Source organism: Leuciscus leuciscus (assembly GCF_965113295.1).
Source record: "Leuciscus leuciscus genome assembly, chromosome: 9".
Classification (NCBI taxonomy): Eukaryota; Metazoa; Chordata; class Actinopteri; order Cypriniformes; family Leuciscidae; genus Leuciscus; species Leuciscus leuciscus.
This window is the reverse complement of record NC_138733.1, coordinates 35755058-35770028: the sequence shown is the minus strand read 5'-3', so window position 1 is coordinate 35770028 and position 14971 is coordinate 35755058. Positions and strand designations below refer to the sequence as shown.

The 14971-nt window shown below is 36.6% G+C and overlaps 1 protein-coding gene across 2 annotated transcripts in view; it reads left to right on the top strand.

Annotated features, from left to right (window-relative positions):
* Positions 1-4288: 4288 nt before the first annotated feature.
* atg16l2 (ATG16 autophagy related 16-like 2) overlaps positions 4289-14971 on the top strand; it is a 36078-nt gene continuing 25395 nt past the window's right edge. The window contains exons 1-10 of one of the 2 annotated variants that reach the window (XM_082180647.1): positions 4290-4612; positions 5365-5434; positions 5848-5908; positions 6506-6579; positions 8279-8530; positions 10269-10334; positions 10647-10736; positions 10845-10898; positions 12814-12919; positions 14617-14722. In XM_082180647.1, coding sequence (XP_082036773.1) covers positions 4477-4612; positions 5365-5434; positions 5848-5908; positions 6506-6579; positions 8279-8530; positions 10269-10334; positions 10647-10736; positions 10845-10898; positions 12814-12919; positions 14617-14722 — 1015 coding nt within the window. In that variant the 5' untranslated portion in view covers positions 4290-4476. Of the gene's footprint in view, positions 4613-5364; positions 5435-5847; positions 5909-6505; positions 6580-8278; positions 8531-10268; positions 10335-10646; positions 10737-10844; positions 10899-12813; positions 12920-14616; positions 14723-14971 lie in introns of both variants that reach the window. The other variant, XM_082180648.1, reaches the window with a different exon arrangement.

Sequence of the window (14971 nt, the reverse complement as noted above, 5' to 3'; positions counted from 1 at the left end):
GAAAAAATAATAGTATAAATACAGTGAGGAAAATAAGTATTTGAACACCCTGCTATTTTGCAAGTTCTCCCACTTAGAAATCATGGAGGGGTCTGAAATTGTCATCGTAGGGGCATGTCCACTGTGAGAGACATAATCAACAACAAAAAATCCAGAAATCACAATGTATGATTTTTTAACTATTTATTTGTATGATACAGCTGCAAATAAGTATTTGAACACCTGAGAAAATCAATGTTAATATTTGGTACAGTAGCCTTTGTTTGCAATTACAGAGGTCAAACGTTTCCTGTAGTTTTTCACCAGGTTTGCACACACTGCAGGAGGGATTTTGGCCCACTCCTCCACACAGATCTTCTCTAGATCAGTCAGGTTTCTGGGCTGTCGCTGAGAAACACGGAGTTTGAGCTCCCTCCAAAGATTCTCTATTGGGTTTAGGTCTGGAGACTGGCTAGGCCACGCCAGAACCTTGATATGCTTCTTACAGAGCCACTCCTTGGTTATCCTGGCTGTGTGCTTCGGGTCATTGTCATGTTGGAAGACCCAGCCTCGACCCATCTTCAATGCTCTAACTGAGGGAAGGAGGTTGTTCCCCAAAATCTCGCAATACATGGCCCCGGTCATCCTCTCCTTAATACAGTGCAGTCGCCCTGTCCCATGTGCAGAAAAACACCCCCAAAGCATGATGCTACCACCCCCATGCTTCACAGTAGGGATGGTGTTCTTGGGATGGTACTCATCATTCTTCTTCCTCCAAACACGTTTAGTGGAATTATGACCAAAAAGTTCTATTTTGGTCTCATCTGACCACATGACTTTCTCCCATGACTCCTCTGGATCATCCAAATTGTCATTGGCAAACTTAAGACGGGCCTTGACATGTGCTGGTTTAAGCAGGGGAACCTTCCGTGCCATGCATGATTTCAAACCATGACGTCTTAGTTTATTACCAACAGTAACCTTGGAAACGGTGGTCCCAGCTCTTTTCAGGTCATTGACCAGCTCCCCCCGTGTAGTTCTGGGCTGATTTCTCACCTTTCTTAGGATCATTGAGACCCCACGAGGTGAGATCTTGCATGGAGCCCCAGTCCGAGGGAGATTGATAGTCATGTTTAGCTTCTTCCATTTTCTAATGATTGCTCCAACAGTGGACCTTTTTTCACCAAGCTGCTTGGCAATTTCCCCGTAGCCCTTTCCAGCCTTGTGGAGGTGTACAATTTTGTCTCTAGTGTCTTTGGACAGCTCTTTGGTCTTGGCCATGTTAGTAGTTGGATTCTTACTGATTGTATGGGGTGGACAGGTGTCTTTATGCAGCTAACGACCTCAAACAGGTGCATCTAATTTAGGATAATAAATGGAGTGGAGGTGGACATTTTAAAGGCAGACTAACAGGTCTTTGAGGGTCAGAATTCTATAGACAGGTGTTCAAATACTTATTTGCAGCTGTATCATACAAATAAATAGTTTAAAAATCATATTTTGTGATTTCTGGATTATAATTTTTTTTGATTATGTCTCTCACAGTGGACATGCCCCTACAATGACAATTTCAGACCCCTCCATGATTTCCAAGTGGGAGAACTTGCAACATAGCAGGGTGTTCAAATACTTATTTTCCTCACTGTATGTCTAAAATATTATTTGTTAAAAAAAAGTTTTTCTATTAAATAACTTTTTTCCAGCTTACTGTAGGTGCATTTTTAATTTCAGTCTATTTTATATTTAGTTTAGTCTTATTTTTTTATATATGTATTTCTAAATCAGTTTTAGTAAACCAGTACATCATCAAATAAAACTTAATTTATTTGAAAGCAACATTTCATAATTTTCAGTTTTTCATAAAAAATGTATATTTGGTTTCATTTTTGGAATTAATGAAAACATTTTTAATAAACATTTTGTTTAACAGTAACTTTCCTTTTAAGACTGTAGTATTTAAATATGTATTATGTAAATTACCTTTGGTTCTGGAAAACACTGATGTGTAGTTTACTCATTTACACATCATAATTGTGTGTGTGAAAAATTAATACAACATTTGCTACTGATTTGTTTCCCCACAGCACTCCCTTGCGGTTTCGGACACCGGCAGTTTTGCTAACTTAGGAATTTTGTTGCAAGATTTAGCAACTTCTCAGACTACCTTGGCAACTATTTTTCTTTGTTTTTTTTTTACACCTTTTGGCAACAAAAACTTTTGAAAAGTGGCATCAGATGATAAAAAAGGCACTTGCAATTGTTCAGTAATTGTTCATTTATGATGCACCTTGATATTAGCTTGTACCTCGTTGATTAGTTTTCTTACACTGCAAGAAAAAAACCCGAAGAAAAACAGAACTGTGATTTTCTGCAAGGACATCATGCGTTAAATTAACGGACATTTCCTGTAACCCTAACACACAAAACACAATGCTTAAATTAAAATATGGATAAAACACCTGTGAAAAATCAATTCCTTCATATTAACACTTTGTGCCCTATTTTTTAAGGACTTTTCTTTGTGTAGCAGAGCAAACTATAACAAGTGTTTGGGAAAGTTACTTTTAAAAGGTAGTTACTTTTTATGGAAAGTAATGCATTCTGTTACTTTTTCTCACCTGGGCTGGACTTGCTTGATTGTTTTTTAATACCAATAACAGTTATTTTTTTTGTCAAATGTAAAGGCCCTTTCACACCAAAAGTGAAATGAATAAGCCTCAAGTTGAAGTGCAAATTCACGTCTGTATGGCTAATAAAGTGAGATTAAATACATGAAGTAGTGTGTTATTTGTGTAATATTCTGATTTAGCATTTCACTGATTTGATTCATTTTGAGGAATACTGACTGTGTTTTTGTGCCGTGAGATCAGTAAATGCACGTTCATTGTTCATATTTAATCTAGAACTACAATAAGCATCATGTTTACACACAACACCTCTGCACTTACTCACAGTTTAGGAGAACTGTCAGTCCAAAAATGGGAAAACAAAGTAACTAATGTTACATTATAAAAAGTAACTCAGATGTTTTGTTGTAAATTTAAAAGTAATGCGTTACTTTACTAGTTACTTGAAAAAAGTAATCTGATTACGCGACTCACATTACTTGTAATGCGTCACCCTTAACACATGCTGAACAATTCTAGTTTTAAGCTATAGTTAGTCACTATAGCTTAAAAATAGAATTGTTCAGCATGTGTTATTTAACTTGTTAATAAGAAAATACATAAATTGTAATTGTTCAAAAATGTGTAACTGTTCAATAATTCAATCTTATATAAAAAAATATATATTATCTGGTCATAAAAAATGCATAATGTTTATATATAGAGGGTGGTACTTTTTGCCACTGAGATGACTTGGAAAAAGTGTTTATATTATATTATTTTACATTACCGTATAATCGTATTGTGAATTCTATGCATTGACGTCATTTCACAATGACATCAAAACGTAATTTCGCAACTTTTTTTTTTTAGCAACAAATCGACCTGTTTTTAGCAACTTCCCCTGCAAATTGTTTGGCAACACTGCAAACTGCTATCAAAGTGATATGTAGCCTTTGGCAGAAACCATGGTACATTTTGTAAATGGACAAGTGTTACTCTATATTTTCCACTTACACTAAAAGACTAACCTGACATTTTTATATTTAAAACCCATGGTATTTGTAATACATAAACTGTCATTGAAGTGCGACTCTGTCAGCCTCGTAGTGGCAAACTGTCAGTCATGCACATTAAATCACAGTGTGTGTGTGTGTGTGCTGAGGTTTATGTGCTGAAGTGTTAAATAAAGAAGAGTGTTTTAGGGGAAGTGTTTGTACAGCTGAAGCGCTTTTCCGCATCGGGTGGCAAATGTTACTCGCAAATATAACTATTTCTACAGCACACACAAGCTAGTCACGACAGGGGGCGCTTTGCAGCTCAGAAACCCGCACTGCCATGAGCATTCAAATTTCAAGACGTTTTTTTTTTACTCATTAGTACAGTGAATCAATGTATAACATTTTAAATATTTGATTTATATGGGAGTTATCAGACATATTAATAAAAATGTACACCAAAATAAATTGTTTAAAATAACCGCAACTTGTAATCACGACGACTGTGATTGGTCCTTCACGACTAATCGCTTAGAAAAGTAACTCACGTCACATGATACAGGACAATAGGCCACGCCCATTTGGTCTTCTGCTCTTTCTATTGGCCTCTCTGCTCGCTCTGTTTCTGCGCTGAGACGCGCGCACGGATTAGTCATGATTACCATGATGATTACTCATCAGAAGTCACAGAAGCGGGCGTGTCCTCCATGTGTTTACAGCACACACACACTGAAGTGACGCGTCGCGTCTCAGCGCGCACAGCTGCACCGCTTTCTGCCGCTTTCCTGTCAGTTCGCTTCAAAACAATGGGAAACATAGATGACGGCGCGTAAACCTATGTACTATACCTAAGAATGTAGATTGTTGTTGTTGTTGTTGTACTATTATTATTTATGATCATGGCTGCGTTGCAGCGCGCGAGAAACTCTGAACTTAAACAGAGCGAAACATGGAAGCGTCACATTATTAGACAGCTGAAACATCGCAACAGGACACAGACGAGCGTCTTCCAGGACATTATAGAGTCATGTAAGCTTTATTAATGTTACTAATATCATTTAACTTATTAAAGCAATGCAGTGCTATGAGAAGGAAGAAACTTGTTTTGGATGCAGGAGAAGTTTGTATCTAACATGTCTTTATGGTTGATTAAATTGATTTCATTTTAAATATGATTATGAACTTATAACAATTTAATACAATTAATTATGTATTATACAAAACATACGAAATAGTTAAAATACAACATGTTTTACATTATAATTTAATATTATATGTTGTGATTTGTTTATGTTATAGCCTATTCATATATATATAAATATTATAGTATTTAAAAACAGCATTTTAAAAATGTATATATATATATATAGTTCTACAATGTATATTTTATTAAATGTTGGATGTATGCTATATTTATTTATTTAGTTTTATTTTAGAATTTAACCTATAACATAGTTATAATGCAGTTTATACGTATGAAATTCCTCCATGCTCCCATTTTTATGAATGCTTATTTGGATCTAAGAATGGAATATTAAAATGTGCCTAACTGAAGGTCTAATTTGCATATCTTGAGTGTAACACTGATACAAAGGAAATTCAGAGTTGTGCAAAACCTCGCTCAGTCTGTGAATCTTGACACTTGGGTGCAAATGAAAAATCTCATTACCAAACACACTTGGAGTGCATGTAAACATCAGCTGGCCTCTTTTCAAACAAATATTAAGATGATGCTCTGGATGTATGTTCAGAAGTAGTTTGTCTTTTTGTTCTTCTTGTAGATCACAGTTTGCTGGAGAAGTCCAAGCAAAGAGCCTTCATAACCAAAGGCATTCTGGGATCAGGGTCAAGGTAACCTTTACTCTGAGTCATAATATGCTACACTGTAAAAAGTGACTGACCCTAGAAAATGACATTCGTCGGAGTAACCTTTGATGCAGTCATATTAAATAATACTTTTGACACGAATAAAACTAGTGAATTTAGATGTTACCACATGACGCACATGTTTAGACTACAGGAAAAAATCTTGATCGTCACATCCATGTGTGAAATCATGGATTTCCTGTATTTTTTCCCCCCATTATGTCTTTTTGAGATGCAGAATTCCAGAATCTGCAATATGTAACCATGCTTTACCCACATGACAACATGAATGCTTTGCAGTACATTGGAGAATCATATAAATAACACTATATCAGTGTCAACCATGACCAGTCTGTTCCTGCTCTTGATTTCTAAATGCTGTTTTCCGGCCCCTGCAGGCCCTCAGCGGTCCCCTCATCTGAAGACTCCCTGACGTCTCTAAAGACGACCACCGGTGAGGTACGAGATGATGGGACAGTACAGTATGTGTGGGAAAAACACAATCAGCCTCTCTCATAAGAAAGCAGATTGATGTTTGGATTACTTTATAGACCAAACTGAATGTTATGGCACATGTTGTGACCTGTTTCACCAAACAGGTTTACAAGTTTGCCTGCTGTTATCTCTTCCTGTTAGCAGACAGTCAAACCATCAAACCTACTACAAGCAAGCCAAAGTTCCTCGTAAAAGCAAAGCGTGTAGTCAAAGCATATTCATAGTCAAAGCGTATTAGTCTAATGTAAATGTGAACATTACTTTTCACTAGAATTGATCACAGTTAGTCAGAGAATCGAGCAGAACCAGTTCTTACACTGTCCTAAGATCAGCGGCAACATTTTTGCGAAAGCATGTGATAAAACCTGCTTCATATCTTTGCTTTATCGACACACAAGTCCTCTCCCCTGTATCTAGCTATTGTAGCTATAGAAAACTCCTTTAAACGTGTGTTAATGTAGTAATGAAGTGGGCAGCTACACTGTCTGAGATTCCCTTCATGGCTTTTTTTCCCCCTCTGAAATATGTTTTTTGGCTTTCCCATTGTTTTTGTTCTCGCAGCTCGCATACCAAGTGGTGGAACTGCAGCAGCGACTCCAGATGAAGGAAGTGACACTGGATGAACAACACACCAAGTAAACCTCCTTATTCTTTTATACCTCAAAAACACACAAAAATGTGCATCATTCTCATCTCACCACTCTTTACATTTGTCACTTTCCACAAATAGGGCACAATTTTGACTTTAAAGGGTTAGAGGCACATCTAAAAATGATTAGATCTGATTGATTTAAGATGAAATTAACATACAATAAAGCACATCAAATGCGTGACCCACATTTATGACTGTGTCAGTATTGACATAATTATATAAAGCTGATTGTAGTATTAAAAAACACACACAATTGTCACATTTTCAAACCATTTATCCCTGTTACCTATGCTTTTGTAATATGACAAACAAATATATTAAACAAATATTTTTATTTGATTAAATGAACTTAATGTGCTATTATGTTATGAAATAACTACAAATCAACATTTAGACTACAAGTCTCAACCCTGCTTGCCACTACTGGTCTATAGGTTTATTTAAAGGGATACTCCACTTTTTTTGGAAATAGGCTCATTTTACAACTCCCCCAGAGTTAAACAGTTGAGTCTTACCGTTTTCGAATCCATTCAGCTGATCTCCAGCAGGCGTAATGATATGACGCAGCGCCTGAAAATAGTCCCCAGCTCGATAACTTCCAACGTGACCGGGACTAAGTTTGTCTAACCTATTAGACCTATTTTCAGGCGCTGCGTCATATCATTACGCCTGCTGGACTCATGGTACGGCAGCAAAGTTTCTTGATTGACATTAGAGATGCTAATGGTCCTGTCCGATTCAATGATCTATGCTAAGCTATGCTAAAAGTGGTACCGCCAGACCTGGAGATCGGCTGAATGGATTCGAAAACGGTAAGACTCAACTGTTTAACTCTGGGGGAGTTGTAAAATGAGCCTATTTCCCAAAAAAGTGGAGTATCCCTTTAAAATTGCATTATATATACACACAGTACCGGTCAGAAGTTTGGAAACATTACTATTTTTAATGTTTTTGAAAGAAGTCTCTTCTGCTTGATCAAAATACAGAAAAAAACAGTAATATTGTGAAATATTATTACAATTTAAAATGTAAAATTGTATGTTTGTCTATGTTAATATACTAATGAAATATAATTTATATCTGAGATGCAAAGCTGAATTTTCAGCATCATTTCTCCAGTCTTTAGCATGCTGATTTATTATCAATGTTGGAAACAGTTGTGCTGCTTACATTTTTTTTCCAGGATTCATTGATGAATAAAAGTTAAAAAGAACAGCTTTTATTAAAAATAGAAATTTCCAAACTTTAAAAAAATTATATATACAGTATATATAAAATGTGTGTATAATGAAAAAAAAACTTAATTTGCTATTTAGTTTGACCTCCCATTGTGTCTTTGACACTTGGTTGAAAAAAATAACAAATATTTGTTTTTTTTTCTTTTCTTTTTTTTAAAGAGTGGTTTAAACCATATGTTATATCCTCTACATAGAAAGGGCCATTTATTCATCCTCAAGCTGTTGACTCTTCAGTGATTATCAGTGAATAATTTTCCTACATTTTTATCACAAAGCTAACATATGGCTTCAGGTGGAAGTTACCGTACAGAAAAAGACACTGAACATTCTGCGATACACAGTATATCTAATCAAATTCCTGAAGTATTGGAAAGTGGAACCACTTTATCATACATGTAGCATATCTATAGTCATTTTTTTTGTGTGTGTGTTTTTTTAAATAAGGCTGTATGAGGTCCAAAAGCATCTCAGTCTTCTGGCCTCAGAGCACAGGGTGCTTCAGGAACGCGTGGCTGAGGTGCAGACTGGAAACCGACTCCTGAAACAAAACTATGACTCTCTGCTGGAGCAGCACCAGAACACGGAGAGGACGTACCGACAAGAGAAACTCCACAGCTCCGAGATCCTGGAGAACATGATCCAACTGAAACAGCAGGCTGCCGTCCGCATGAACCATCGTAATGAGAAGAGAGTGAGGTCAGAGGGGGGATGGGGCGCATGTTAAAGGGTTACACACAAGAATTATACATAGTAATAATCTCTTAAAGGTGATAAATGTGATTACTGCGCCATAAGAGTCACCAAAGAGAAAAGCAAAAAATGCACTCTCAAACAAAATCTCTAATCTTTTTATTCAAGCCACTGTGCATTAATTCTGCAGAATGGATTTAAAGGGATTGTTCATTCCTGAAACGAAAATTCTTTCATCATCAAACCTGTATGACTTACTTTCTTCTGTGGAACAGATATTGTTGAAAAATTTCTTACTGCTTTTTTTTGTCCTTTCAATGAAAGCCAATGTGGTCTAGATCATTTATTGAATGGGCAAAAATGATTTAAAATATCTGCTTTTGTGTTTGCACAAGAAAGTCACTCATACAGGTTTGGAATGCTCTGATTGGTTTGTTGTGATTGGTCTACTCTGCTCTGATTGGTCAGATGGATCAGTCTGTTGTGATTGATCTACTCTGATTGGTCAGATGGCCCAGTCTGTTGTGATTGGTCTACTCTGCTCTGATTGGTCAGATGACCCAGTCTGTTGTGATTGGTCTACTCTGCTCTGATTGGTCAGATGGACCAGTCTGTTGTGATTGGTCTACTCTGCTCTGATTGGTCTGATGCCCAGTCTGTTGTGATTGGTTTACTCTGCTCTGATTGGTCAGATGACCCAGTCTGTTGTGATTGGTCTACTCTGCTCTGATTGGTCAGATGACCCAGTCTGTTGTGATTGGTCTACTCTGCTCTGATTGGTCAGATGGCCCAGTCTGTTGTGATTGGTCTACTCTGCTCTGATTGGTCTGATGCCCAGTCTGTTGTGATTGGTTTACTCTGCTCTGATTGGTCAGATGGCCCAGTCTATTGTGATTGGTCTACTCTGCTCCGATTGGTCAGATGGCCAAGTCATTACCATATCTGAATTTTAGTTCCGGATCTTCCTCAGGGATTGGACACACAGTGATAACAGTGACAGTTGTGCCAATTTTACCATATCAATTCCAGAGTCCTCAGCGCCTTCTAACAACTCAATAACTCCATTTATTGTGCACTTTGATCTTTTGCAACTTTTACAACTTTTACACTCACACTACATGAAATGTTAAATCCAAAATAGCATAAGATTGAGACTTCAGCTCCCAGTTTTACAGACGAGGCTTAAGTCTAGTCCCAGACTAAAATGCATGTTTGAGCTGTCTTAACTGAAAGCAACTTGCACTGAAATGTCTTAAAATATGTCTATGCCATTGTTTTTTCTCAAAATGCAAACCAATAATGTTTTTTTTTCTAAGGCACATTTATAAAAGCTACATAAAGGTCCTAATTTAACAGCCTTGTCTGCGATACCAGGCCTTTGTTACAATGTGGGAGGCTGGGAGCTAAACGTACTACATTCTGAAAAGTGTCAAGTTCTGAGGTCATTGTACTGTACGCAACATCTGTCAGCAAGGAGTAAGCGACACCAAGGCCGTGCCATACAACAGCAGAAACATTATTTGCTGAAAATCAATGGCTTGGAAGATGGTTAATGTAGTTAATGAATTGGTGTTTTGTTAAACAAAGGCCATATTTCAAAGTCCACCGAGCACATTCTCTCAGCTGCTGTGCTTTACTGCTGGAAGGTCATTTGTATGTTCCTTTTTCCTAAATCTTGAGAGCAAATTTTGCTCATTCCATAAACACCACATCCTTCTTGATCACATTTCCTCTTCTTTCTTAGAGCCAGAGAAGCCAGTATTCACAAAGAGCTTCAGATGGCTGCCAGTAAGAACGTGAATATTAACGAGTAAGTAACAACTGTATAAAGTGACACTGCAGCGTAAATCTGACTTCATGTCGATCCAAAACCCTTATACCTTTTTTCTTCTGTTAAGCACGAAACAGGAGAAATGTTAAAGAATGCATTGTCATTCATGTATTTGTGTTTCACAAAAGAAAGAAAGTTATGTTGGTTTGGAATGACATGAGGGTGAGTAAGTGATTTTTAGATGAACTATTCCTTTAATCAGCACATTATAAAGTTGACATATGGATCATCATGAATTGTTTGTTTTTATTTCCGAGAGTTTTCATTAATGGTTTTGCTTTCGCCTGTCAGAGAGTCTGGAAATGTGTCACCCTCCGAACCATCATCCCCCAAATGTGAAACTGCAGAGAGAGTCAAGAGATCCCATGGACCCCTTTTCAGGTAAACAGTAGTGGCATTTATGCATAATTATTACACTGATTTCTCGATCTTCCATCTCAGAGTTCTTCAAATTGTTCAGATTGTACAGAATTTGACATTTTTCCTCAGGTCTGCTTCAGCTACGTCCCCGCGCATCTTCAGCTCCATCAAAGGACTCTTCGAGTAAGTTTTTAGTAAAAGCCCTTAAAGCGCTGATGTATCGCTGTATAGCATAAGTTGGGAGTGTTGGGGAATGTTACGTTTAAAAGTAACGCATTTCATTAGTCAGAAGACAAACTAAGCAAGTTAGTGTAACAACAAAAGGCTTCAGACAAATACACAGAACCATATACACCTAGAACACAGAGATAAATACTAAATATATATATATATATATGCAGATCAGAACAATTCACAATAAACATAAAACAAAATTTAGCCAAAAGGTAATTCCAAAGTTGAATATGATTTTTAAAAAATTGTTTAATTATGCGTAGCATAAAAAGCACACAAAAAATAAATGCTTGGAAAGTTAACGTGAACTTAAAATATGGTAAATATATAAATATGATTTGAATAAACTTCTTAAACTAGTTCATACGTCTTGATCATAGGCACCATGTGATCACATCTCTTGGCAACTTTACGGTGATATGATAAAACCAATCTGAAATATTTAAAATTGAATAAATACAATAATATTTAATTTGAATTTGACAGAGTGTCACATCCATTATTATTACTACTGTACGTTGCTTTATGAGAAACGTTATTATGCTTTGCAGTAATTATGCTGCCTTCACATGCTATCGGAAATATCCTACTTCCCACTTCTGAAGTCGTCCTTCAAGTTTGCTAACAATTCTGGAATTTGGGTCAAATAGAGGTATTTTTGCTGTGTATAAAACACATAATATGCTTCAAATGATTATTCATATATGTAAATATGCACTACTTTAACGACAAGACAAGGCGATTTCGTTTTGTGAAAAAAACGAATACTCTTCCATGTTTATGGCCCGCCCAACTCTGGAACTTGGGTATCACAATTATCTCCAAGTTTCCCAGTTGTAAATACGACTTGAGAGGGCAACAGTGTCCAATTTCTGACTGGCATAAGATGATTCCGATAACACGTGAAGGCAGCATTAGTTACTATTAAATCATTATGTTACCATCCACCTTATTTTGCAACACAAAACGTTATTTTCTGTGAATATGCAAGACTTCGGGTTCATTAGCATGTAAATAACTAGGAGAATAACAAAGTGCAGTAAATGGTAAAACTGTTTGCGTTATAAACTACTGTGTTTATGATTATGTTAATACATTAAAATATGATAACAAACACCAGTATATCAAGCAATATAATGGACTGTTTTTTTTTATAGCTAAATTAACTTGAAGCTTTTAACTGCCAATAACATTGTAGTATTCTCGGTACCATATGGAAATATAATACAGAATCCTCAAAATAGGACAAAAAAGTCTTCAGATCTATCTGGACCTGGATACTGCTAAGCTAAAAAGTGTATATTACTTATTAAAAAAATCTAACTTATTTCGCAGTCGAAATCTAATCATTTCAATAGAATTCCATAGGATTTCCCCACAAAGATTTAAGTTACTTTTTTTTTTGCCTGTGAAATTTTCACTAATGTGACCTCAACTTTAAGGTCATTAAATACACTAGGCGAAGTTCTTTTTCGTTCTTCGCTTAGGGGTAAAAAAAAAGTTTGAGTTATCGAAAGACTCCCGACACAACTTTATACAGTTTAAGAGTATTAAACATGCACAAACTGTTTTTCAGGTTCTCCCATAAAGCGTCTCTCTAGTGTTCATGTTTTTGCTCGCATCTGACCTCGACAGACTGAACAGAGAAATGAAGATTTCCACCTTAAAGAAGGCGGGGCCTCTGAGCCTATTACCTATTACATAATCGCCACGGACCAATGATAGTTCAGAGGTGCTTACCAGCTTTTCGAACTCCCGAAACGAACTCCAAATGAATGTTTTGGCCAGACAAGTGTTATATATATATATAAGATGTACTATTTATCAGTATTATTGATGGTTTTTCTGTTGTTTGTGTGTCCAGGAGGAAGATCAGAGGTAAATCAGTCTGCAGGTCAGAGGAAGATCTCTTTATCCCATTAGGAGTCTGTCTGGTTGCCAGAGTCCCAACCAAGGCAATTTATACACTGGTGCGTGTTACTATCTACAACATGATCAACAACAAAACATGTTTCTCACATACTTTGTGCTGTTATATTACATGTTGATATAATGGTCCTTTTGGGCTATAAAACTAGTGGGAACCTATATAACCTTGTAAACTGATAAGGAAACAGTTGTGTCGATGGACTAGTGGATGGAGTGATGATATTTAAATGGACAATAATGTTAATCTTGTGGTTCTTAAAGGGGTCATAGCATGTAAGGGACGCAATATTACGAGCACATAGTGGTAGCTGGTGGTCTGTGGATGATGAGGCTGTGGAACAAAGCGTCTGTGTGTCGCTGTGAAACAGTGTCTTTCTGTAGGACACTGCAGCTCTGTCATGTGCAGACACCCATTTTCATTTGAATGGCTGACAGCAGGAACCAGCCCTAGTTGTGGCATGGAGAGGAGTTTCCACTTCCTTAAATGGACATGTGTCACAATTACTCATTTGCATTTCCTGTTGATCTTTTGGTTGTTGGCACGTCAGAATTTAAATACTATTTCCTGTCATTTCATCATTTTTTTTTCTTCAAGAAATTTCTTCTTGATGGCAAAATGTTGCAGTGCTTAACGCCCGCTGTTTTAATTTCCCCTTGAGTGTAAAGTTATACACTGCTTGTTGTTATCATTTACACACCTTAGCAAAGTTTCTTCCCCTTCTTCAGTTTCACATAAGCGACTGTACGGAAATAACATTGAGCATGACAGCTATTGTTATTATTTGTGCTGTGGTAAGGTAGTGAAGTTCCTTCAAATCAGACACGTGGGGATGCATACCTAAAACAAAAAGTACCATTGTTGTACCTTGGTATTTGGACTTGTACCATGTTTTTTTTTAACAAGATTATACCTTGAGGTGCCCTGTAAACACCATGTTATCTGCATACTGTAATCATTTTCCTAAAGCTTCTGACAGCAGGTCTGACACGATGCATGAGCGTTTTCACTCATTTTTCATCCAATAATTTGTCTGTCCCGGCTGAAAGCTGTGAGCAGGGGTACTCAGGCTTACCGCTCAAACGTTTAGCATTTTTTGGGAATTTTAACGTTTTTGAAAGAAGACTCTTATGCTCACGAAGGCTGCATTTATTTGATCAAAAATACAGAAAAAACTGTAATATTATGAAATATGATATTCGAATATTTAAAAAATATATTTATTGAATTATTCCTGTGATGTCAAAGGTGAATTTTCAGCATAATTAATCTCTAGTCTTCAGTGTCACATGATCCTTCAGAAATCATCTTCTAATATGCTGATTTGCTGATATGCGGAAAATACTGCTTTGATCACAAGAATAAATTACATTTAAAATGAATTGAAATAGAAAACAGTTCTTTTAAATTGTAATTAAAGTAAGCGGCATAAAAGTGTTCTGCCAGCTCAAAAAGTAGAATATAGTGCTCTCAACGCCAAGGTCATGGGTTCGACTGCATTACAGGATAGGGGATTCTGGGTGGTTGCTTGGTTGCTAGGCAGTTTTGGGGAATTTGCTAGGGATGTTTAAACGATTATAACACTCAATGCATGACCTGATTAAATGTATACCTAAATGCAATGTTCCTCTGTATTAAAAAATGTCTAATACATGTAAATGTATAATACATACATGCATTGTCTAATACATACATGTGGATGTAAAGAATTAGAAATGAATGTATGTTTTGTGGTTTCAGGATGCTCATGAGCTGGGAATCAACGCTGTGCGGTTCAGTACCAGTTCAAACCTGTTGGCTACAGGAGGGACTGACAGAGTCATCAAACTGTGGGACATTGAAGCAGGTACATCACAAAACTGATCTGCTTCATTGTCAGCTTTAGCCATATATATACTATAGACATATAGAGTTCAGATAGATAATAAAGAATCACGTCAAGTGATACTAAATGATTTAGTCAGTACATGTGATTGCCTGTGACCACCAGCAGGTGTCAGCACAATATCTAAACATTCATTAACTCAAGACTACAAGATAAGAAGTCTTGTTATCAAAATTAAGTGAGATTTGTTCTTAAAACAAGAAAAAATAT